Here is a 27,646-nt window from a genome sequence, read left to right on the forward strand (position 1 = left end):
CCACGGGGAGCTCTCGAGAACCACCTGATCTCGTACTCCCCTCATATGCTCTATGGACCAGGCGGGAGCCCTGGGCTCACCTATCTCCGAGCTCAGGGTTCTCTCCCGGGACAGCATGCCAAACTTGCTAACAGTTGTCAAGCAATATCTAAGTGTGAACTCTTGAAATAAACATAATTTAACTTTCTCAATCCAGGACTCCTGTTGTGTGATGTAAACATGCTCGTTTATAGTTGTGTACTGACATGCAGCTGTGGTGATTCCAGCAGTTATGAATTACTTAGCGATTTTACTATCATTTCATTTTTGTTCATTCATTTTTCCTTCGGCTAAGTCACTTTATTCATTAGGCGTTGCCACAGCAGAATGAACCGCCAATTAAAAAAAAAATTCCCTGTCTTAAAAAATGCTTTTAACTTGAAAACTCCTTCTTGAGGTGCAGGTGGATGCAACACTCTTCTTTTATGTAAATATTTTCACTTGTATTTCTTTATAACTAAGGCGGTAGTAGTAGTGTGTTTTTATTTCTGTTATTTTGTTAGGTGTATTTTGTTTCATTTGGGTGTTTAGATAGGGGATACTTTTTGTTAATTATCTTCTGTGGGAGGTATTTGGGTTCACGTTATTTCTTGGGCGTTCAAAAAAGAAAAGAAAAAAAGACAAATAAACAGACCCGACTCTCAAGGCTTCCCAAATAAGATTTTATTTGTCGAGTGGTTTTTATGTTACGTCCTTGACGCCCTAGACCAGGGTCGTAACACTAATCACAAATAGTTTACTCTACAAAAATACAGGATTCTAAACAATTTATTCATGTTGTCTCATGTTGTGTTGTTTCAGCTCAGTTAAATAAGTCGTTTAAACAATCATGATTTTTTTTCTTTTAGTTTTAGAACAGATCTTTTAATCCTTTTTACTTTGTAAATCCTGAGTTGTAGACATGATAATAATAGCCTAGAGACCTGATAATATGAGCAATGTCAATCAATATTGATTGCTGGGGAAAATCGCACTGCTACGTCACAGTGTGGTTGTCCTCAAAATCACTACACTGTAAAGATTATTTTCCTGTTTCCTGTGCCTTTATTATTATATGATCAATTAGTCCTGCCAGCATATGTTTTAGGTCATTATAACTTATTAAACTAAGTTAATCATGTTCTAACTTTATTTTATAAGTTGCACAAGCTGTTTTGAGTCAGTTAAACATAATATAGGTTCAATGGACTCAAAAGGTTAATTTGATTCAGCTTAAAAATTTAAGGCAACCAGGATTTTTTACAGTGTAGGATTTAAATCCTGATTTAATTTTAAGATATATTTTTAGAAAGTCTTGTTGTGTTTATTCCACTTAGCATGGCTGTAAACACACTATGCTAAACACATTTATTTCCGAAAAAACATCCAAAGGTTGATTTTGTACGATAGGAGCCCTTTATCGTCACTGATAGAGGCCATTAACTTCAGGAGATAGATCTGACTTATTTTCGTGTCACTGTCTGGTCACTGTGACTTTGAGAGGCTCCGGCTCCATTTGCGGCCCACTTTTTTTTTGGTGGCTGAGCACATTCAGATGAGATGGAGAGAAAATGAAATAGATGAACGGCGCCGCCTGAACTGAGATATCAGGCTCTCTCCGGATAGCGTTGTTCATTCCGGAGGCCACATCTGAGAGGAGAGGAGGCGAGCAGATATGTCAAGGATTGACTAGTATTACAGTTCATCTGCCAAGAACGGCATCCTTATTTCAGATGCAGTACAAAATAAAACTCCACTGCGCTGGGAGAATCGTAACACGGCCTCTTAGAAGTGCGCTTTTGCTCTTCTGTGTTTTTCTGTCTGCCCTGAAGCCCCATTCAAAACGAGTTCGATCGATTCCAGTTCCGTTCGACTGTGCGGTTTAATGAAAAATGGCAATACAAGTAGTGTTGGTGTACAGATAAAACCTTAAGGTTATACTTGGTACCAAAGCGTGAAGCATTTTAGCCCGTTTGTCTCCATTATGACTCATGGCTTTTCTAACTGTTTTTGGCAGGCACTACAGTGATGACTATGACGGCTTACGATGCAGACGATCCCAATACGGACAATGCTGTGCTGCGCTACATCATCGTGAGACAGCAGCCCGATAAACCTTCACCCAATATGTTCTACATCGACCCGGAAAGAGGTGACATTGTCACTGTTATAGCGCCACACCAGCTCGATAGAGAGGTATGTGCTTTTATTAAATGCTTTGCTGGATGAATATATAACAAACTGGAGAAAAACATGCTGTGCTTTATATTTTATGATGTTTTCTGTCAAGAGGTTTGCTGCATGTGTTTTGAGATAAACCAGGCTCCTCCCACAAGTGATGTCATGGATTAATTATGGGATAGGATGAAATTGTCATATTTAATGGAGATTGATTTTTTTTTCTCTGTAACTCTGGGTATCATTGTAAAATATATGTGTAAAAATAATGTTGCAGTATTTAGTATTCATATATAGGATGTATACTAGTATATTAATTTTAGTATAGCAGTATTTAAGAATATGTTGAAGAATGATTAATGAAAAACATGTTATATTGGTAAATTTCAAGGTCAAGGTCATCTTTATTTATAGCAGTCCTAAAAAAAAAGAAAAAACATATTTATATCAAAAGACCATCAGAGAAGTGACTGATTTTTTAAAAACACTTAATGAAGATGAAGCTCTAATTTCTAAAGGTAATGTGTTCCAAAGTTTTGGAGCGTAGACTGAAAAAGCTCTGTCTTCCTTTCTTTTTAAGCAGGATTTAGGAACAATTAGCAGGAGCTGAGCAGATGACCTGAGGGATCTTTGGGAGAATACAAATGTAATCTTATATATTATTATATATAATATTGTATATTATTAATAGTATATATTATTATAACTTTATATATATATATATATATATATATATATATATATATATATATATATATATATATATATATATATATATATATATATATATGTAGTACACAATGCTCATAAATTAATAAATAAATATTAAATACAGTAAAAAAAATCTATTTATCATTCTAAAATAATTTTCAAACGATCATGTAACTTGAATGCTAAAAAGTAAGCTTTACCATGACAGAAATAAACTGAAAATATATTAAAATATAACCCTTATTTTAAATTGTATTAATATTTCATATTACTATGTTATTGTGTTTTAGTATATACAGTGCTGGTGAACATTTATTTAAAAACAAACAGTTACAAACAGATATTATTATATTATATTATATTATATTATATTATATTATATTATATTATATTATATTATATTATATTATATTATATTATATTATATTATATTATATTATATTATATTATATTATATTATATTTGTGTTAAGTGGTTACTTGGGTCCTTCTGTTCTTTCTTTGTTTTCTCCTTTCTGTTCCAAAAGCTTTCTCATCACGATTCCTGACAAGTCTGTTAACAAACAAAGTACTTCTGTGAGGTAGCTTGAGCAATAAAGTAATAAATAACATAATTTCTTCACTTTTGGACTTTAGTGCAACAGTAAATATAAAAAAATCTAATATAAAAGCAAATAGCACCTCAACTTAAATAAAACAAACATACTCAAGCTTTCCGCTTCAAGCTGCTTCTGTGTACTACTTTGATGGCATTTAACCAATAGCGTCTCTGCAACAAAGTAATGCCGTCCCACACGCGTTGCGGTTTCTGTGTGAATTCAAAAAAGAGGTCTAACTTTGTGCTACCGCATAACTATAGATGTGTTAAAAAATAATGAAAAAAAAAATAAATAAAAAAAATATATATATATATATTTGAGTCCGGATCAGTTGGTAACGTTTGATTCCGATCATGTTATCTTCATGTTGCTGCCGCTCCATCATTGGCTAAGTTCTTGTTTTGCAGTCAATTTCCATATGATAAGAGTGGCAAGCTTACAAAATGTGTGGTAGATATTTCAAAAACGGCCGTATAAATATTTCAAAGCCATGCTTGAGGAACCTCTAACAGGAGAGCCGACAGAACAGACTTTTTTTATTCAAACCTATCTGTGCAAACAAGCAAGCGTAGCGCTAGCAAACACAAGGGCCAAATCTGTGGGGACGAACAATAACCGCGCTGTGTTTTAATGTTTAACTCTCCTCAAGACACCTTTAAAGCGAGTATATTAGAGCAGATTCAGCATATTAAAGCAGTTTTTTATGTTGTTAGTAGGCTGGATGAATGCAAGGAAGATGCTATGGTTTCTTGTGGACGAGGGGTGTTAGCGGTGCATGCTAATGAGCGACTGGAGGCAGCGTATCCCAGATCCTAAGCAGAGCGAGACAACAGCATGATTGCTTTTTCTGCGGGGTGACGAATGAAGGAACATCAATTCGGCCCGCTGCTGGAAGAGGAATATTAGCTGTTGTCAGACACTTAGAGCATGCTTTAATTGAGGTTATACACACTTATCCAGCAACATCGGCTGTGTCCGACAAGGCCAGTAGAAAACCCCTCAACTGGAACAGAGCGAAGCCGTCATTAAATGCATGTTTGGGTGCATTGGAAAGAGTCGAGTTGACGTTGTAATTGAAATGTTACATGAAAGATGTCTGAATGGAGCTGTTTGTTTTGATTTCTCAATAGTGAAGCGCTGGATGTCGACAAACTTTGCTAACTCCTACTGTCAGCGCTGCATCCTCCTGACAACATGCGTGATTCCCATGAGTCTGTGCTTCGTCGCAGTTGATCTCATATGTGTGACAGATGTTTTACACAATGAGCTCCGGGGGATTTCAGGTGCTTTAAAGAGACAAGTGTGTGACAGGACTGCTTTGCGTGTTGCAATCGCATGGTATTTCTTCTAGTTGAGATGATCGGCATATTACAGCAAATTACAGCTTTTTTCTACTATTCTATAGGCGCCACCTACTGGCAGAGAGTAATTATGTTTTTATTCAGCCTGTCTACTGATTTAGTTTTGTACAGGTATGAAGCACAATTTCACAAAGCTAACACTAGATCGTTGTTTTTAATTCATACACTCTCAGAAATAAAAGTACTAGAGCTGTCACTGGGGTGGTACCTTTTTAAAAGGGACACATTTGTACTTAGAGTCCATATTGGTACCTTAAAGGTATTAGTATTTACAAAAATTAAAAGGTAAACATTTGTACTTTTTAGGTAGTAAAGTTTACCCTTGAGGTATTAATCAAGTGTGTACCTTTTGAAAAGGAAGGTACAACCCCAGTCACAGCTCTTGTACCTTTAATTCTGAGACTGTTATACAATTGTATTTAAACCATATTTGTCCAACACAGCAAAAAAAAGTTTTTTTAGATTTTTTTGTCTCGTTTTTAGTCAAAATATTTTTTTAAATTCTTAAATCAAGAAACATTTTTAGACAATTAAAACACATTGTCTTGTTTTCTGAAATAAGTCAAAATTACGTGAGTTTTAAAACAAGTTTTTGCAAGGTATTTCTTTCTGTAACATAAACGATACCAGCAACGGAGTGGGGATCCAAATGCAGCATATTTGTTTACAAGAGTAGTCAGTTGGTCAATGGTCAGTCACAGGAGCATAAGGGCACTATACAGGGCAATCCAAAAGAGTAGTCGAGACAAAGGCAAAGGGATCAGTCCAGGCAGCTAACAGCAAAAAACAGGTGTGTGTGAGGTGCATGACGGGATCTGTAGTTCAAAAGGTGACAGAATCGTAGTCCGGGTGCGATTGTTGATTGTGCAATGGCATAACAATGTAACTAAAGCACAAATCAATGCAATATGTGGTAGATTTGGACATGCATTGAATAATTCAAATGAACTGTTCATCTAATATTTTAGTTTTTTTTTTACACACTTTTATTATTACATACACTCGTAAAACTACAAATTTTGAATAATTACAGCTTCAGATATTGCTGTTTAGTATAGTAAAATTCTGGTTTGTAAAACTTGTGTACAATTTACCTTGTTAGTTTGAAGAAATTTTCTGTTTTTCTATAATTATTTTTATTATTAATATATTTACAATCCAAAGTTAGTTGTCATTCTTAAGGACACTGTTTAATGAAGATAATTAGTCTCCCAAAAACACCATGAAATAAACAGAAAGGACACTCTTCTGTAGAAATATTATTATTATTTTATTTAATTTTTTTTTATTTTATAATTTCATTGTGTTTACTGTAATTACTGTGATTTCTGGTGTGTTTAATGCATCCTTTCTGAATAAAAGCAGTAATAAAAAGAATTTTTTTTGAAGAATCCCTAAAAAATATTGCTACAGTCTAATAAATGCTGGGTTGCTGTAGCACAATTTTGGAATAAATATTGACAAACACAAGTTGGGTTATTTATTTATTTTATAACCCAAATTAAACTTATATTAAACTTTATATATATATTAGCCTAATAATTTGGTTTCATAATACATGACCCAAAATTGAGTTACAGAAATAGGCATTTTTGAAGTGTATACTGTATAAAAATGAAGGCTTCAAATTTCCTGCACCATTGGTGATCAGTATCAGCCAATACTGCTTCCAGGAATCGATATTTGTCTTAAAAATAATCCTGATCCGATCACCCTAGCTTTTTAGAAAGTAATTTAAAAGTTCACAAACTAAACTTTTACAAAATTACATATACGCCCTCCATGGTGCCAGAAAATCCAGGTGAAATTGTAAAATTAATTTTGCCTCTGAACTCTCTCTTTAACATTGAATCCAGTCAGTCTAACACATTTATTCCTCTCTTCTTTTTTTCCTGTCATTTTGTCCCTGAAAACTGCGATGAAAGGCAAAAAATTTGTGGGCTAATAGGTTGAGATGAGAGTAGCTTTTAGAGTTTGTGTGGCTGCATTCATATCAATCAGCAGAGAGGAAAACAGACACTTTTAAAAGAGGAATTGATCTGCTAGTCTACCTCTTGTTGTGGGGACTTTATTTTCTTGCGGCTCCAGAGCAATTAGTCATGTGTTTATGGTTCAGTCGGGTAGATTAAAACAACCAGTGTGAGGAATTGACTTCTTGTGAACAAAGATGGCAATAAATCCTTGAATGATCAAAAGAATGATAAAAAAGCATCAATAATGTGTATAGCCCAAAGTATAGAGAGGAAAACATTCCCTGTGGATCCCACATCTTCATCTTAAAATACAAGCGTCTGAATGTACTTAAAGTGTCCTATACAGAAATATTATTTTATTTTATTTTATTTTATTTTATTTTATTTTATTTTATTTTATTTTATTTTATTTTATTTTATTTTATTTTATTTTATTTTATTTTATTTTATTTTAAGCAGATATGCTGTTTTATTGTACTTCTTTAGTTTCCTTAAAGCTTCCTAATTGTCTGTAAATGAAGAAAAACTTCACATGAGGTCTCGGTGTTCCACTAGAATTGGACAAGTTGATATAATTAATTGAATTAATGTTTACATGAAACTCTTTCTGCAATATCATCAATTGGGCTGGTTCAGGTAATGGCTTGTCAACAACTTGCATATATGTCACGAGCAGAGATTTCTAAATGAACAGGTCAAGTGTTCCTTTCCTGTTTCTTCGCTGTCTTTCACATCAGCCTGCGTGACTAATAATGTTTGCTGCTCTTGTTTTAGCTTTTGGTAAAGTATTTGATGTTCCACATCAGATATGATTAATACAGATTGCTGGAAATGAACGTCAACAACAATTTTGGTGAAATATATTCTACAGAAGCACAGATTGACTGACTCTTTCTGTTCTGGACTTGCATACAAATTGCATTGGAATATTTTAGTGCAAAGTGTGTAAACAGAGAATTAACAGAGGCCAGAAAAGCAGCACAGATGAACCTACAGACTACTTTTTTAAACCTTTTATTAACCTAAACCTTACTATCAACACAGAAAAAAAAAACAGATTTTCATAATTTACTTTGAAACACTTACCACACGTTCACCTTAATGTCTTATTTATGTGTTTCTGAGGATTAGATCTGAGCATTAAATACAACATTATAAGTCTTTTGTGTTTCAGCAGTTTTTATTGTAACTCATGTTTAGGTGATCACATTTCATATGTTTTAAAAAGTGAGAACATTTACCAGAAAAATTGCTCATTTCATTTCTGAAAATCTCCCCAAAGCTAGAGCAGCTTGCTTAGCCGGCAGCTAGCTATCTGCAACTCTCACTGAAGCTGAAGCTAAGCAGGGCTGCGTCCGATCAGTATCTGGTTGCGAGACCATATGGGAAGCTAGGTTACAGCCGGAAGTGGTGTAGGTGAGACCAGTAGGGGGCACTCAATCTGCGGTCTGTGTGGGTCCTAACGCCCCAGTATATTGATAGGGACTCTGTACTGCTCAGTGAGCGCCGTCTTTCAGATGAGACGTTAAACCGAGGTCCTGACAGTTTAACGCCGGCATCCTGGCAAAATTTGTCCACTGACCTCTGTCCATCATAGCCTCCCAACCATTCCATTGGAGGGTATAATATCATAATTGGTTTCATCCCTCTGTCTCCTCTCCACCAATCAGCTGGTGTTTGCGTTTTGGCACAATATGGCTGCCGTCATGTCATGCAGGTGGATGCTGCACACTGGTGGTGGATGAAGAGATTAATATAAGTTTATATATAAATTAAAGGAATTATTATTATTATTATTATTATTATTATTATTATTATTATTATTATTATTATTATTATTATTATTAGAGTAAGTGTCTATACATAATGTACTACATGTATGTGTGGATTATTTGGTTGTATTTGAAAATCTCACTTGCAGACATTATTTTCAATCTTTGTATAGATTATCTCCAAATAATGTATTGCTTATTTGTTTCCTGGACTACCCAGGAAATACTGTTATTCCCGCTACTCTATAAGCGCCACCTACTGGCAGAGAGTAAAATTGCATTTGTATTCAGCCTGTCTACTGATTTTTTTAAAAGTATGTTGTATGTAGCATAATTTCACAAAGCTAATGCCAGATCATTATGTTTTGAGTTCATTATGTTCATTTATTTTATTTTATTTTATTTTATTTTATTTTATTTTATTTTATTTTATTTTATTTTATTTTATTTTATTTTATTTTATTTTATTTTATTTTATTTTATTTCATTTTATTTCATTTTATTTTATTCATTAATTCATTTTCTTTTTGGCTTAGTTCCTTTATTATTTTATTTTATTTTATTTTATTTTATTTTATTTTATTTTATTTTATTTTATTTTATTTTATTTTATTTTATTTTATTTATTTATTTATTTTATTCATTCATTTTCTTTTCGGCTTAGTCGCTTTGTTTTATAATTTATTTTACTTTATACATTAATTTTCTTTTCGGCTTAGTCCCTTTGTTTTTTATTTTATTTTATTTTATTTTATTTTATTATGTATTTATTGTTTGTTAGTTTATTTTATGTATTTTATGCATCAATTTGCTTCTAATAATAATAATAATTAGTATTAGTATTAATATTATTTTTGTTGTTGTTGTTGTATTATTTGGTGTATTTTATTTTATTTCTTATTAGCAAGAATACATTTTTTATTTTTTTTATTATAATTATTTTTTATTTATTTACTTTATCCATTCCCATAACCACAACCTAACCCTATAAATAGTAACGTTTATAAACCATATGTATTATAATACAATGTGTAACTTATTTTTGACCCGCATTTTGGCCCAGAGAAAGATTATTAAAGAGATTAGACCCACTAGAGAGATTATTATTGTTTCCAGGACTATTCCCACTATTATATAAGGACCACATACTGGCAGAGAGTAAAATTGCATGGTTATGTTTTATGTAGCATAGTTTTGCAAAGCTAATGCCAGATCATAATGTTTTGAGATCATATGTTGAAATTCTACGATTTAATTTAAACCACATCTGTCCAGGAATGCCTTTCTTACTTAGAGTTCTTGTTTTGTTTATAGTCAAAATGTCTGAAATTCTTAAATAAAAAAGCATTTTTTAAACAAGTTAAACAAATATTGTCTTGTTTTCAGGAGTAATATGTCAGATTTTTGCTGTTGTTGAAATAATAAATTGTGCAGCCCTAGCATAAGCAGAATAATTGATTCCAATCTTTTGAATTATTATAAAATAATGTTTGCTCTGTTTAGGGGATGATCACTGTAAAACAAACTAAAGTCTATGGTCAGTCTGGCGTCGTTGGCAATCACAGGCCTGTCACTAAATCTGACAGCCAGAGAAGAGCCACCTTTGTTTCATAAGCCTGAATGACACAGTAGCAAAAACAGACATCTTAGAATCAATATCCAGTGACAGGACTCTGGCAGGCCTCTTATGGAGTTTGTCTAATCATTACAGTCCTGCTTCTGATGGCCAGTGTGTGGTCAGATAAGAGCAATGTTATGAATCCTGGTGAGATGACTTTCTGTCTGAGTTTGACATCAGCCTGCTATTAAACTAATGAAGCCACTAGGACAAATATAATAAGAGAGTGCATTTGTGTAGTTGATGGGTTTTCTTTTGAACTTTTTTTCTACTTGAGTGAGATTATACAGTCATTTCATTTGGATGTCTTTAAGTAGTGAAAGGTTAGAGCAGTGTTTTTTTTTTTGTTTTTTTGTTTTTTGTTTTGTTTGGCTTTTTTATGCATCAATGTTTTTACTTTTATAATAATAATCATAATAATGATAATAATATTATTAATAATAAATAAATAAATAAATAAATAAATAAATAAATAAATAAATAAATAAATAATAACAATAATAATAATAATAATAATAATAATAATAATAATTATTATTATTATTATTATTATTATTATTATTATTATTATTATTATTATTATTATTATTGTTAATAATAATAATTGTTCTAACTTGAAATGGTTATGGTGATTTAACTTAATTTTTATAAATATGCACAAAATTTACTTAAAGATATTAAGGAAATGGGGTTTAGTCCTTTTTTAGTGAAGTCAACTAGTGACTTTAAAAGCAATGGGTTTACTTTTTTTTTTTTTAAGCAAACTCTTCACTTTTTACAGTGAAGCTTCATCAAATGAAAATAAACCGCATATAAACACATTCCTACTGCCAACACACAATGGACATCCAATTACCGTGAGGTCAATGTAGTGATTTTCCTCATGCTCGCTTAAGACCCCGAATGAACAAACGCTCAAATTACACCTCCAGCTTCCGTCCGCAAAACAGGCTTTCACACATGCTTTTCAGACCTCTTTTAATCTGATCTCTGCAGCGTAATTGAATGTCAGTCGCCATATGAAGATTCTTCCCCCTTCTCAATTAATGAATCATTGTGTTTGGCAGGACGGCCAGACAAAACAGACAGCCAAATATTTACTCCTGCAGGTGGTCACTGAGTTATTATGTTATGTCATCTAAATGCAAATATTACAGTGAAGGCAGGCGGCGATTGAAAACACTGCATTATTGCTTGATTTGATGTGCACTTCACTGCATAAAAGATATAAACTGTCATTTATTCAGTCATTATTATGTAAAGATTGAGTTTAGTTGGGTTGGAAATAGACTTGCGATGGAGGGTTTTTTGAGCTTGGATTGCCTCAGGACTGCTCTTAAATATTCTGTGTTTTCTTCAACAAATTTCCCTTTGGTCTTTTATTCATATTTTGTTTTTACCCAGTGCTTTATTAAAGATCACCTGAATAGTTAGAATAGTTATTCATTAGACTTGCTAATTTAATTGCTAAATTATTTGAGTAGTTAGGAGTTTCAGTGTACTGTGAGAATGATCCATCGATATTATTATTATTATTATTATTATTATTATTATTATTATTATTATTATTATTATTATTATTATTATTATTATTATTATTATTATTATTATTATTATTAATTATTATTATTATTTAGTTAATGTTTTAAGATCATTTATAATGCATTTCATTTTATTGGCATGCTTTTTGAGTAATTAGTGTATTATTTTTATTGTATGTTGTTATTATTATTATCATTATTATTATTATTATTATTATTATTATTATTATTATTATTATTATTATTATTATTATTGTTATTTTATTTATTGTTATTTTGTTATTTGAATTAGTATTTTGCCAATATCTGATATTTTTCTCAGTTGTTATTGTTTTTATTAGTACTGTATAGTTATCAGGTGTTATTATATTGTTTTATTTATTTACATTTTTTAAACTTTTGTTCATGTATTCTTATTACTTTATTTGTTTATTTTTGAAATCCTCAATTATTATTCTTATTCTTATTATTCTCATTATCAACTTGCAAATGAAAGCTGAATTATTTCCGTAGTTACGAGTTTCAGTATAAGACTTTTTCTATATATGTCAGAGTCAAAGTTTTTTTTTCTTCTTCTTTTTTATATGTTGTCCCAACGCTGGGAGGCTCCGTCAGAAGCATTTGTCATTGTCGTTGTGACAGATTGTCATTAGACACATGATACAAGTCACCAAATGTCAGCGCTGGGCTTTTGACGTTGTACTCGTGGAAATTTCACCCGTTCCATCAAACACAGAGGTCTGTAGACATGAGAAACTCCATCTCGCAGTATGATAGACTCTAAACTTTCTCAATTTCTATAAATACACCAGAGAAAGGTGTAATTTCTCTCTCTCTTTCACTTTCTCTATCTTCCCATCTGTCATTTTCTCTTACATGTTGACTGTGGTCAGATTTGTGCTGTAGACTGAAAGAAACATTGAAAATATGAGTACTGTGAAAGTTTTTTTACACACCATCAGGTCATCTTAGATTTTAATTTTATTTTTTCTTGTGTAAGACACTAAAAAAAGATTAATAGCTGACATTTTGGTCCTTGATGATTCAATAAATGTAAGATTTATTAAAAATCTACTAGCAATTTTAGAGTCACATATACAGGCAAAACTAAATGATCAACCCAGGCTCATTAGAAAATACGTTGCTCCAGTTACATTTCCCTGCACATTTCAGATAATAAATAATCTAAAGGGCTCTGTCTACATTTTTTTGTGAATCTTAAATACATTACATAGGCTACATTTTGTTTTACATTTCAAATAGATAAGGTGGAGCTTGTTGTACAGATGAACTATAGCGAACCACCGACCTAAACCCAACCAATAATGTTTTCGAAAGCATACTTTTATGTTGATTTTACCTTGCTTTTATCTCTTTTGTGGAACCGTGCTTCACTGGACTTCAACTTGTGCTTTAACAACTGAGGAACCACTCAGGAGTTCAGGAGGGGTTCTGCCATGGTGCCGTTTTCATGCCAAATCACTACCTAATAAACTGAAGTGTGCAACACTAGTCTCACATCCGATTTCTTCTGATTGGTCCACTGCTCTGAAATTGCTCTGAAACTGTACACATGAAAAAGAGTTCCTATGTGGTTAAAAGTTAAAAGTAAAATCTTCACACAACATCTAAAAACACATCTGCACATCTGTCAAACAATGGAAATGTAAGATATAGGGCCCTATCATGCGCAAGGCGCGACGCAATTCTTGTTTGCTAGTTTCAGCTCGGCGCAAGAGTCGTTTTGACGTTTTGCACCACGTTGTTTAAATAGCAAATGCATTTGCGCTCATGTGCTCACATAGGTGTTCTGATCTTAAAATGGAGGTTTATTGAGGCGCATTGCTTGCGCGTTGCTATTTTGAGGAACTTGAATAGACGGTTCAATAGACCAGATCAAAGCTGGTCTATTGTCCAGCGCAGAGCGCGTAAGTTGTGCGCCTCGCTTACACATTGCTTAATACACACAGGGTGTACAGCAATACGCAAATATCTTTACATATGAAAAAGAATTAAAGAAATAACATATTACAAAAATTATTATTTTCTAGCCTACATAAATATAAAAACCATACTTTCATACCTTCATCTCAGGGGGCTTTTTCAGTTTATTCATAAAATGTTATCATTATAAGCAGTATTATTCATTATATGCATATTTTTATTTGTTTTATTAAAAACAAGCTTAGATTTGCCCACCTGTCAGGTTTTAGACCATATGGGGCACGGCATCTGTATTTGGATATAACTCAGTTTTTGACCACGCTTCGTTATAATTGTTCATTTATTCGTTTGCTGAAAATTAGAACTGAAATTAGAAATAATTTTGAAACAAGTCTTTGCACTTAACAAATGAAATTAATTATGTATAGGCTAATGGATATCTGTTATTACAACACATTTCCATATCCGCGAAAGTAAACAATGAGGAGGCTCATCTCTCATTCTCGTGCTGTAGATGCTCTGTTTAACTGTTTTCTCTCTAGTAAAGGGTTCAGTTTTTACACTTACAAATAAAGTGGATTTTTCCATCCTTAAAATAGCAAAAGTGGATTCTGACACGCCCTTAATGCGTTTGCGCCCTGCGCTTTGGACTTTGCGCATGGATTGTCAAAATAGAGCCCCTAGTGTCATCGCGTGAGCTCGACAGTCAGTGAATAAATAAGTGACTTCTCTCTAACCATACACACACACATAATATTGAACAGTTGTTATGGATGAACACGGTGCTAAAGAGGCACAGTTGAGAGATTTCGATTTTGAAACTTATTGAATCTTCATTTTATTACACAATCATTGTTTTTCTGTTGTTTTGGGAGAGGGTTGAGCTTAATCTTTGAAAGTTTCATACACTTTCTTAATTATAAAGATTTAATTTTCATTATTGTGTTTATTTTGTACTTTTGCATCACAAGAAGCTCTTCAGTTATGTAGCTGATTGTGACAAAACACTTCTGCCTGTTCAAAATTAATGGAAAAGCAAGTACTGGAGATTTGCTATTATTTCTGTTATACCATATCCGTACTGAACCGTGACCCCTTAACTGAGGTACATACTGGACCGTGACTCTAGCATACCATTACACTAATTATTATAATAATTTTAGACCATTTTCTACTTACATTGATGGTATTAAACACTATTTAAATCTAATACAAAAAAATCAATTAGATTAGGTCATCATAATATCCAATGTAAATCTTCTCAAAGCAGAGGTCTAGACTATAATGTCAGCTTTAAAGCTCTAATGAAATTCACCTAAAATCTTGGCAGCAGTGAACAAACAAAGCACTCTCTCAAGGGCTTCACTAAAGTTAACATCCAGACATTTACCTAGTTTAACCAGAGAGCTACTTGACAGCGAGCCAGAAAGTTCAGTTGTGGTTCTAAAGTGCATAAAGCAGGTGGAGTCCATCTTGAGTGATTAAAAATGGCACCATCTCCCTCTCTCCCCTTTCTCCTCTATCACGCCTCTGTCTACTTGCATTAGCGCGGAAATGAGATTCCACTAATTAATTAGATCTCCGAGTGCTAAAGATGAAGATTACATCCCAATGAAGGTTAGGAGTGTCAATCACTTTTTTTTTCTCTAGCTGTGGGTTCCTGAAGATAAATTGAGCCCCATGGGTATTGTGGGTAGAAAAAAAAAAAGGTCAGACCGTTAATCCTTCTTCGTTATTAATTGAGCCTCGCTGATCTACTCAGTCAATAAAGGTGCGAAACATCAGAAATGGAAGGAAAACGTAAGATGAGAATTGTTGAAGCTGGAGAAAGACGTCAAATAGGAACGTTCTTATAGGCATACATTTGAGGAAGATTTAAAGGGAGATCGTGAATTATGTAGCCAGAAATACATATGGCTGCATTTCGTCTTTAAAATGAACGCTACGGGTATGATATGATGCCATTCCTTTTCGTGCTTACCAGCTAACCGCTTTCCTGTTACTAGTTTGCCCAGTAGCTCGCCATTTATGTTGCCGAACTTCAGACGCACAGAGGAGTTGACCATGATGACCATGGCGAAGAACACTTCCAGAAGCCTGGAAAGACAAAATTACAGCCAAAATATAAAATATACAAGTTAATAACAGCTTAAGAATGTGATAAAATCTAAAAAAAGCGTGGTAAAAATGTGGCTTTTCTTTTTCTGGATTGTTTTTGAAAATTATCGGTTGGGTTTAGGGAAGTGGGTGTTTGGGTCAATCGGTGCTTTTGAAAACACTATCAGTTTGGTTTAGGTAAGTAGGAGGGTGGGTCAGTCAATTGGTTGGTCAGTCAGTAAGTCAGACAGCAGCCTCTTGTGGAATTACATGAGAACAGCAGGTGAGAAAATTGAGATCTCAAAAAGTGTACACAGCAACTTCTAGTGGATTCACAAATTCAAAAATTGCAAAAAAAAAGGTACATCCTGGGAAATATTTGGTGCTCTCCAGAACTGTTTCTAGCAGTACATTTTCAGAATGAGCCTGGGTTGCCTTAAACCTACCCCCCACTGGGGGAAGAGTAAATCATACTAAAATGTATGAATAAGATCATACAAATTAATACAAATTAGTGACTAAAACAAAAAAGTAACAAATTGCTTCAAGAATGCATTGAAAATTTTAGATAAGTCAGTATAAAGTCATCTTGATGGTCTTTTAATTCTAACTTCTAACTAACGTCATCATCAGCTGCCAAATTTAGTTCCAAACCTCAAGACCACAAGAATTGAGGATGCGTGAAAGTTCCCAGATGTATTCTTGATATTGAGGATGCAGACTTGGGTTCAAAACTGACTCGAGAAGTCCCTGAAGTCATTGCGACTGGATAAAGAAGTGGGATGCATAGGATTTTACACCTATTTATTATTAAAGATCATAGATATAACTTATTTATTTCAGGAGTTTTCCTAAATGACATGGTGAAAGTAAACATTTACACGAAAAGCTTAATTAAGGCATAAACATGTTAAGGGTGTTTATTTGCTTAAATTCACATTGAAATATGATTTATTTGTATTGTGCAAAGTATATTTGTTAGGTTTTTGTGCATGTTTTATATATTGAAAAGGGGAAGAACAATAAATGTTGTATGAATACTGTAATGTTTAAATAATTTTCAGTTAAAATGTGTGAAAGTCACGTGACCATCAGGAAGAATGCTGCATCTCATTTCTCACAGGATGTGTTGTATGTTCTCGCAATCTCCCAAGTTCGTTCTTCCTAGGTAACCTAGTAAGAACAGTCTTCACTAGAACACAAGTACTGTATGTTCTTTGCATTCTTGGATTTGAGAAACAGCCAATGTTTCATTGCTTAATCACTTCATTTGCAAAAACATGAATATGCTTGTTCTATTTGCTTTTGAAAGGCATGACAATGAAATTAGTTTAATCCTATGCTGTTTTGCACCTCACTTCAGTTTCATTGTATAAATAAATCATCCTTAAAAATATAATATTTTGTTTTCTGATGAAGAAAGTTAGTTTTGTTTTAGACTCAATTGACTTTCAGTGTATGAATATAAACAGTTAATAATAATCTATTTAATCTATTTTTAGTTGGATAAGTGGTTAGCACTGTCGCCTCACAGTAAGAAGGTTGCTGGTTCGAGTCCCAGCTGGGCCAGTTGGCATTTCTGTATGGAGTTTGCATGTTCTCCCCATGTTGCTTTCCACTGGGTGCTTCGGTTTGCCACACAGTCCAAAGACATGCGCTATAGGTCAGTTGGTTAACTAAATTGGTCCTAGTGTATGAGTGTGTGTGAATGTGAGAGTGTATGGGTGTTTACTGGGTTGCAGCTGAAAGGGCATCCGCTGCATTAAACATTTGCTAGAATAGCTGGTGGTTCATTCCACTGTGGTGTGACCCCTGATATATAAGCGGAAGGAAAATTTCTAGTTTATAAAATGAATATTTCTAGTTTTTGGACGCCATTAATTTTAATTGTATTTCATTAATTTCATTGTAAAAGCAATTTAAATATTCTTCAAATTATTGTCTGTATTCTGCAGAGAAAGAAAAATTAGTCTCTGTTGTTTCGCGTTTAGCAACAAACTGTTAAAGCATTGTTTTAAATATCATCTTTTGTATTCTGGAGAAAAATATGTCTGTTGTTTTGGACATCAATGAGATTCATTGTATGGAGACATGAAGTAAAATTTTGTGTTCAATGGGAAAAGAAACAGTTGAAACATTGTTCAAATAGACATTTACAGACTTCATTCAGCCTGGAATAACACAAATGTATGTAATGGGCAACATAATTCACTTTTTTTTAGCAAAACTAGAGCCCTTTCTGGCAGTTTTACTAACAAGACCTTTATGAGATACACTGATATTGAATAATATTGCAAATATTGTCTATGATTCACCTCTGTGAACTGAGCATACAAGTTTACTACACTCAGAACACACATTAGTACAAACCAAAGAGAGAAAAACAACTAAATAGAAAATATAAATAACAGTGGTAGCACTCTCTGCTTTGGTGTCCCTATTCAAGAGTTATTGGCACAGAAGTACAGCTCAAGCACCCTTTAGATTTCATGTTTAGCTCCGAAATCGGCTCTAAACTCACATCTCATGTCATAAAGGTGAAAAAGAGTTTCTCAACCCCAACTCAGAGCTTTGCCAAATCCCTCATATTCACACTGGCAGGCCAGCGTGGAGGCGTCCCTTACAAATGCACTGACTTTGCACTATTGAACTCTCCAGGACTTGGCAGTAACTCGCTAAGAGTAAAATATGCATCTTTTATTTTACTGGCAGAGAGTTAGGAGCCATCTAAGCACGAACTGTCCCCACAATGGCATAATATAATGGCCAATTGTTAGCATTTATAAGGAACGAGCAGGTAGGAGTTGGCCTCTCCCTATCTCAAGAAGTTTCAAATGTCTTCAATAACTGCAACCCTTATATTCTGGAAGGAAATGAAGAGTGGATATTATAAATATATCTCCAGCTGGCTTGTAAAAGTGTATTGGTGTTTTATTGGGAGCTGTAAAGCCAGGCCATGCCTGAACAGAAGCGGATAAAACTAAGTACTGAAATAGACCATATTGCGTGAGTGCAGTGGGAGTAAAGTAAAGTCTTCTAGATGTCTGATTCCATTTCTGCTTTGGTTGAGAAAACTATAGCTAAGACGGTCGTACTTTCATCAGGATGTGGAAATAGAGTATCACGCACCAAGGTCAGACTGTAATTCCTGGGCATGCCAATCGGCTTGACCGCTCGTCCTGCTAATCCCATCCAAAGATCCCGGCCCACACCCTGATCTCCTTGGTGGGATGCAGACATACAGATTCATATGTCTCAGATGGTTGTGTGGGTTGAGATAAGAACAGAGGAGGTTGTGTGTGCAGGCAGGAGAACGGAGGGGTAATGAAGTGAGTGATGAGTTTCTCCTCTTTCTGACTGAGCTTCGGGTCAGAGATCATCCATGGAGAGGGAGAAAGAGCGAGATACAGTGAGTGAGAAAGAGGGATCATTCTTTTTTTAATCATCTGACTGGTTGACTCGTGAGAAGGTGGAGAGGAGGCTCGGTCAGATCTGATCGTCCTCAGCGGGTCACTGGGCACGATTCACACAAGTAATACGTTCCTAAAGGAATGCTTTCATTACACTGAAAGTAGCTTTTTTTCAGGTTGTGCTGTGCTGTTTGATTGTGTGTTACGCCTAAAGTCTTTGAGCTTTGCTATTGATTTAGCTGGCTTTTTACGTAGATATGTAGATACTATGACGTGTAATTATTTCCTTTCAGCATGGGCTTCTATATGAAAACTGTCCTTCATATTAGAAAGATGTCTGCAGTTGGCTTTAAAGGTTCCGTATAATGACAATCAAAATATATCTAGGCATAGCTGAACAATAAGCACACTGTCAGCCTCAAACACCATTGTTTCTTTGTTCTCATGTAAATCTTGCAAGTGTAAAATCCAGGTGAAAAACAGGCCAATCCAAACAATACACAGACTGTTGCATTGCACATTAGATCATTAATATTGCCCCCAGGCTGCATTTGGTTGGCCGCAACACCCCACTTCAAAATTCATTCATTCATTCATTCATTCATTTTCTTTTTTGGCTTAGTCCCTTGATTAATCTGGGGTCGCCATAGCGGAATGAACCGCCAACTTATCCAGCATTTGTTTTATGCAGCGGATGCCCTTCCAGCTGCAACCCATCACTGAGAAACACATACACACTTATTCACACACACTACGGACAATTTAGCCTATCCAACTCACCTGTACCGCATGTCTTTGGACTGTGGGGAAACCAGAGCACCCGGAGGAAACCCACGCGAATGCAGGGAGAACATGCAAACTCCACACAGAAACGCCAACTGACCCAGCCGAGGCTTGAACCAGTGACCTTCTTGCTGTGAGGCAACAGCACTAGCTACTGCGCCACTGCGTCGCATGTACACATTTAATAAAGCTCTTTATTTAAACTTACTATATTTGTGGGACTTTTATTTTGAAAATGGGAAAGACCGGGAGATGGAACCCAGCTATGTCTTTTGGAATATAACCATGTCTTTACAATGTTTTATGTGCTTTTGTATGCAATGGGGCAGATGCTTAAAAGTAGTGCTGGTCTGTGTACACTCATAGAAACTGGATCCAGTCTGCAGTGGGCTTTAAGAAGCAGTTCTCAGCCAAGGCATCTGTCAGAATGCAAAATGCAGGATCTACAGATTACAATTTCCTTAATAGCTGTTTTAAACCAGAGGACGCAGTTACAAATACTGGGAGAGCAGAGACAGAACATAGACTGCAGGATGCATTAGAGATGCTAAACAACTTGTAGGGACCAATCCAATCTGTACAGACCCCTTCATAAATGTATATATATATAGTGTTTGTATTTGAACACACTCCATTCTGAGAACCATCTCTGGGTAGTTTTCATTTATCTAAATGCAATTTGTTTTTGGAGCCAGCAGGTGGTCAGTATGCCAGTGCCCATGATGCCATTAATAATTCGATATAATAATTTAGCATATTTTTTAAATGTACTTTTCATGTAATTGCAATCTATTGTTGTGAACCAACCCGCAGTAGTGTATTGTTTGTCTGAATGCACTGGCTGTTGTGTGCCAGCATGGGTAGTTAGAGCATAATGCTGATGATGTCATCAGTGGAGTAACGAGAATGGCATTGCAATAAATCAGCTTAAATTGTAATGTACTTTTTTGTATGGTCGCAATGTACTACCTTGTTCTGGTATAAAACAGCAATTTAAAACTTCTCAGTACATTTCCCCTGCTGATGGCAGCGGTGACAGCTGGAGGCAGAGGCATCAGTAGCTATGGGCTATTTTGTGTCTCTGCCAGAGTCTAGAGCGCTTTTCCAAACAGTCGACCCACTGTGCTGGATCCACATACACATATTTATCAGAGACGGAATGCCATATCATGGAATGCAAACTTTTTCAGCCTTTTTGTGTGTGGAGAGGGTGTTTAATTTTTCAAAGTAGGTCTCATTTTTTTGAGTAGGTCTTATGTAAATTATATGACCCAGAGAATCAATAGAGAACGAAAAAAGGAGTATAAATTATTTGGTTTATTTACAATGCTATTGAGCACAGCGGTGATGAATGATGACTATAAACTTGTATTAATTCTCATTAGCAGTCATAGCCCTATTTATCTGTAGTTTCATTCACAATTCATATTTACAATTCTTTTGGAAGTCCATTCGAGTGACCCCAGTATGTAAAAGTCATCCATATAGTTTTTTTGGAATAAAATAAGAACATAAAATATTGTAAATTACTTAGAATATTTTATTTGCTTTATTAAGCTATATTATTGTAATTTCTTCAATTATTAGTACTTTATTTATTAAATCACACATGTATGTGAACTGAATGCTTATTTATTTATTTTTTTATGTATTTATTATTTTTTAACATCTCTGTCTGTCCATCCATCCATCCATCCATATAGCTATCTATCTATCTATCTATCTGTCTATCTATCTATCTATCTATCTATCTATCTATCTATCTATCTATCTATCTATCTATCTATCTATCTATCTATCTATCTATCTATCTATCTATCTATCTATCTATCTATCTATCTATCTATCTATCTATCTATCTATCTATCTATCTATCTATCTATCTATCTATCTATCTTTTTCATACTCTCTTTTCCTCCATCCATCTGTCCATCTGTCTGTCTGTTAATCTCTTGTCCATCCATCCATCCATCCATCCATCCATCCATCCATCCATCCATCCATCCATCCATCCATCCATCCATCCATCCATCCATCCATCCATCCATCCATCCATCCATCCATCCATCCATCCATCTATCTATCTATCTATCTATCTATCTATCTATCTATCTATCTATCTATCTATCTATCTTTTCCTTACTCTCTTTTCCTCCATCCATCTGTCCGTCTGTCTGTTAATCTCTTGTCCATCATCCATCCATCCATCCAATCCATCTATTTATTTTCAATAAAATGTTTTATACTTTGGATATTAGTAGTAGCAGCAGTAGTAGTAGTAATAGCATAGATAAATTAGTGTACCAAAACAATTTATTTCTTAAGATTGAAAAAGCCTGCCAGAGAACGTGCAGGCTTATAATATGTGCTTATTAAAAACAGCATAAAAAATTCCTTTGACTCCATAAACTTTCAGCATTTGCAGCAGCCATTCATATTACTTATACACATTTCTTTACAGCACAACAAGAAATCGATCAAGGTCAGTAAAGTGCTATTGTTAGAGGGGGAGCACCAGGAGATCACTGCCATTGTACTCACTCGCACCATTCAAGCATGCCTAAAACATTAATCTCGATCTCTGAGAAAGGGCAGAAGTAAAGTGAGCACAGCAGCAGAACAACCTTAACGCAGTCACATATGTCCCTTACATCTTCATTCAGGCCCACTTTATCTCCCTGGTGTTCAAGTGAAGTGAATAAAGCCAATTTTGATCCATTATTGGCACTAAAGGGGGCATATCATGAAAATCTATATATTTTTTCTTTGAGTAAGTGCTACAATCAGGACCCCAGTACCAACCAAGAAAACATGAACACATTTCTGTTTACACACTCCAGCAGCAAGAGATTCATAATCATGGTTCAAATGACTGCTGTAAATCCTTGAATATAGTTGAATTGTAATGTAATGTTTTCAAGGTTTAAAAAGTGCTTAGATTTTTTTGTAAAGTACTTGAGAACTTAATTGTAAAAAATGTGTTGCTTTAATAATATGTAATAATAATTAAATATTTAAATTCAATGATAATTAAAAAATAGGTCAATGAGAGAAATTCAGCTTTGAACTTGGGGCAAATATGCCATGAAGATGTTACCCTAGAATACTAGATTGTAGTATATTATACTAGACTGTACTGTACTCAAGGGCGGATTTAACCAATAAGCAAGGTAAGCAGCTGCTTAGGACCCCAGGACCCCTAGAAGTTCCTAAAAAGCAAAATAAAATTTGTAATACATTTGTAACGTAATTATTACATGTCTGAAAATGTGTCTCCCCCACTCCCAATCACGTATCAGTCCAGCAGCCAAATCAGGTGAGGGTACTTTACTGTACTCAGGGGCGGATTTAACCAATAAGCGAGGTAAGCAGCCACTTAGGGCCCCAGGAAGTCCCCAGGGACCCCCAATAAATGCCAATAGAATTCCATTAAAAATAAATATAACATGGTTTTCTGTTGTATTTTATATGGTGAGCAAATACATCTGTAACATAAATATTACATCTCTGCAAATGTGTCTCCCCCACTCCTAATCATGGATCAGTCCAGCATCCAAATCAGGTGAAGATTTAACTTTAAATATGAATTTATTTATTTATTTACTTATTTATTTATTTATTTATTTATTTATTATTTTAAAGTTGTGAATTCATTTTAAGAAAACAAATGATTTTAAATGTAAAGATTGCATTAAGATGGACTCAACTAAAGAGTGGTAGGACAGCAAGCTAAAAACTAAAATTTAATAATAAATAAATAAAAATACCAAGGGTGCATAATAAGGCCCCATGGCCTCCAAATAACTAAACTATACTATAACAAATAATACTTTGCCAAACGTGGTGTATAAAAAGTTGTAAATACAATACCATGCCCCATGTCTGCAGTAATACACACAATAGCAATTTTTGATTGAGTTTTATTTTAGTTTTGTCTGCAAATTGTTTTATTTGGACTTAATATACTCTACACAGCACTCATTCAGCAGTGATGGTCAGTTAAACACTATTAATGAATAGAATAGATTAATACAGAACTTCATATCCAAAACAAGACTGCCTCTTCATGTTATGTTTACAAATGTACGTAAAACAACCGTATGAAAGAGAAATGCTTGATTTCACAACCCATGCTTAAAGTTAGCCATTTATATATAAAATACATAATTTAAAACACATTAATAGTCATGACAGTACCTTTTAGATTATATAAATTAAATAAATTAGAATCTAATGAGTCCTTGCAATGCATTACATTGCAGCTATTTAGTAACAACATTTTTTTCTTAAGACAGAAATCATCATAATAAAATCAATAAGAAAAATAAATAAATTAAACAATTAAATTAATCACAATATTCTTAGCGACACCTCTCTTACCATTTGTTTTCTATGAGGGAATGATACTCAAAGCCCCGCCTCCACTGAATATTCAGTTTCAGTTAGAAGTGCATCAGCATACTGAAATAAAAGTCTCTGCAAGTTATGGTTCATACAGACTTTAAAAGGGCACACACACACGCATAAAAATGGGTATCACACGTTCACTCATGCACTAGGTGGGGGATTTTCATTTATGCTGATCTAAGACTAGTCTAAAGTAGAACTGAAATCTTTTACCAGCATCCTATAATTCCTAATAGGGTTTGAACATCACCTCTGCGCCCCTGCGGAGAGGCCCCAGGCACCAGCCCCTGAGTTAAGAGGGAAAACTGACATCTGTACAGTCAGAGAAAGTGCTAAAATTCACTCCCCGGGGAGCAATCAGCTCAAGCCTGCCCTGTGCTTGCCCTTTGAACTGTCAAAATTATGAGAGAGCCCTTTCTGTACTGTGAATATTTTGGACAGCCTTATAATGTGCCTTAGATCCCTGCGGTGACACTAATGGGTCGAAGCTGTGCTGCTTCCATTTGAATGAGACGGGCACCGGAACTGTTGAGCCATTGTGTGGATTCAGCTCGTTTCCGTCCTCATTTTTGCCAATTACGCATTGACAGGTCTGTGGTTATCTATGAACTTGAACAGTGTGGAACTTGTGAGAGGTCTTAATGTTGCTATATGGTGAATAATGTGCTTTATTTGACTTTAAATACAATAAATATTAATGCTTACTATAAATTGTCAAATTTCCTTCTTGGTATGAGTATGAAAATTCTGTTCATGTCCGGAAAAAAGAAATTACTAAGAGGTGACAGTCTTTTTTATGATGTTTTATTTGTCCTGCAGGAAATAGGGAAGGGAGAAATTGTGGTAGAGTTCAGATTTTTTTTAGCTATGCAGGACAAACCAAGGAAATTGGCTGGCAGGAAATTTCCTCATAACGAATTCAGTAAGAACCAAAGGTAGGAGAAAGTCTGTCTATGAGAGATGCAGATCATTCTCAAAAACCAAATGTAATTTGTTTCTATAATTTATAACTTTAATAATTAGTAGATTATTCAAATTTTTTGCATTAGATTTGCTCAGCTGGTCAGATCTATAACATTTCTATCTCTTATAGTCAATGCAAGATGTCTAGAAATACAAAGTTTATTCATTTAAAAGACTGGAAATAAATATTAGGTCAAACTCTTTATTACACATGCTCTGAATACTTACTGTAGTAATCACAATTAATTATGCATAATAACATGCACCTAAACCTAACCCACATTCTAACCCTAACCATATAATATGTGTATTGTTATTAATTAACAATAATTACAATAGTACATAAATGTATAGTCACACTGTAATGACACCTTAAATAAAAGTGTGACCAAATATTACATTTTAAAAGTTGCAGGCAGTGTTAACTAATTATTGTTTAGTAGTTCTATGTTGTGTTTACTTTATTCATAATATTACTTGCATAGCTGGTTGGTTAGTTAGTTAGTTAGTTGGTTGGTTAGTTAGTTAGTTAGTTAGTTAGTTAGTTAGTTAGTTAGTTAGTTAGTTAGTTAGTTAGTTAGTTAGTTAGTTAGTTAGTTAGTTAGTTAGTTAGTTAGTTAAACGGTCCAAACTTGACTCTAAGTTCAGAAATAGTGTATTGTTGGCATTTAAATATATTGTTTTTTATTGACTGGCTTTGCAATGAACATTTCATGTAATGTTTTAATTGAATATTTTGCCTTCATAATATAATATACCTTCTTAACTAAACCCAAGCAAGAATGTTGGTTCAATTAGATATTGTTTGCTCTTTTTGCATTTTTATTTATTTTATTTTTTTTTCTTTTTTTTTCTTTTCTTTTTTTTTTTTTTTTTTGTATTTTATATGTATCTAAACTTTGTGAAGTGTATCTATAAACTAATTTCGAGAGGATCACATTTATGATTGACCATTGCTGGTCCCGCATTAGCTATCATATGATTCACCAATTAGATGAGTCCAAACGCACATAAATAACCAGATTTTCTTACCTTAGTCATCTTCGTCTTGAATAATCCCCCATCCACACCTACTCCTCCCCCCTCTTTCCTAGATTAATGCAGGATAGGGCGGCACGGCTGCTAAGTGGTTAGTACTGCAAGAAGGTTCGAGTCCCGGCTGTTTCTGTGTGAAGTTTACATGTTCTCTCCGTGCTCGCATGGGTTTCCCCAAGAAATCTGGTTTCCTCCCACAGTCCAAAGACATGCAGTATAAGTGAATTGAATAACCAAATTGGCACATTTTATGAGTGTTTGAGCGCTGGGCATTTAACAATAATAAATGTTAAATAACAGTAATAAGAATAACAATGTTACAGTTTAAATAAATGTGGAAATATGTTTTTAAAAGATCACCTAATCAAACTGCATAAAACAATCTCTGTGCAGCTCCTGTTATGTTTGCTAATTCCTTAAGCTTTCCTTTTGTTGTTTAATGTAGGCTTTTAGCCCCATAAATTTACCAAACATCTGTGTGCTCTCTTTTCTCTTTCCTTTACCATCCTTCCTCTGTGCCCTTTCAAATGCTTCTTTGGACAGACTGATAAAGTCTCTCAGCTCAAGCCAATAGATTGTTTTGGCAATTTTGAATTTTGAAAAGGTCTCCATGGTATTTTTGCAAGTGTCATACCATCAGTCATCCATAAAGCCCTTGTGGTTCAAGAGTCTTTTTGCCCATCTGGACCCACTTAACTCCTTCATTTTTATAACGTGAAACACAAGATGCATTTGTCTTGATTTGTAGCTATGATCAATGACGTGGAAAACAGAATCGATAATTCAACGAATTGCCAAGAAACTAAATCTATATTGAACTTTGCATTTCATTTAAGAGTTTACAGGAAGGCCTTGTTTTTTCTGCATTTCACAGAAGCTTAGCTGTAGAATGCATCCTTATTCAATAAAGTCTCTGACCCCAGTATGCAAACAGATGTTGTGTTTATAATGCCACAAAGGTGAAGTTTTGCATAAAGTGTCAAATACAGTATACAAAAAAGTATACACACCAGTGTAGTCAGATAAACATTGTGGACAGAATCACTATACAGAACTACAGATAAGATTGTAGATAAATAAACAGATTTTTAGAAAGACAGATTTGATAATCTGTATAAAATGGTAGACATGCTGACAATGCTAGAATGATTGATGGCTGCATGAATGTACTGTGTAGAATAAAAAAACAACTGATGGATGGATGGATGGATGGATTTATGGATGGAAGAAAAATAGC

The 27,646-nt window shown here is 34.2% G+C and overlaps 1 protein-coding gene across 1 annotated transcript in view; it reads left to right on the plus strand.

Moving 5' to 3' along the window:
• cdh13 (cadherin 13, H-cadherin (heart)) overlaps positions 1–27,646 on the plus strand; it is a 582,964-nt gene that overhangs the window by 390,580 nt on the left and 164,738 nt on the right. The window contains exon 7 of the mRNA XM_056478107.1: positions 2,036–2,214. Within this exon, the coding sequence (XP_056334082.1) occupies positions 2,036–2,214 (179 nt within the window). The remainder of the gene's footprint in view (positions 1–2,035; positions 2,215–27,646) is intronic.

The sequence above is a fragment of the Danio aesculapii genome, chromosome 18 (genome assembly GCF_903798145.1).
Source record: "Danio aesculapii chromosome 18, fDanAes4.1, whole genome shotgun sequence".
In the NCBI taxonomy this organism is placed as follows: Eukaryota; Metazoa; Chordata; class Actinopteri; order Cypriniformes; family Danionidae; genus Danio; species Danio aesculapii.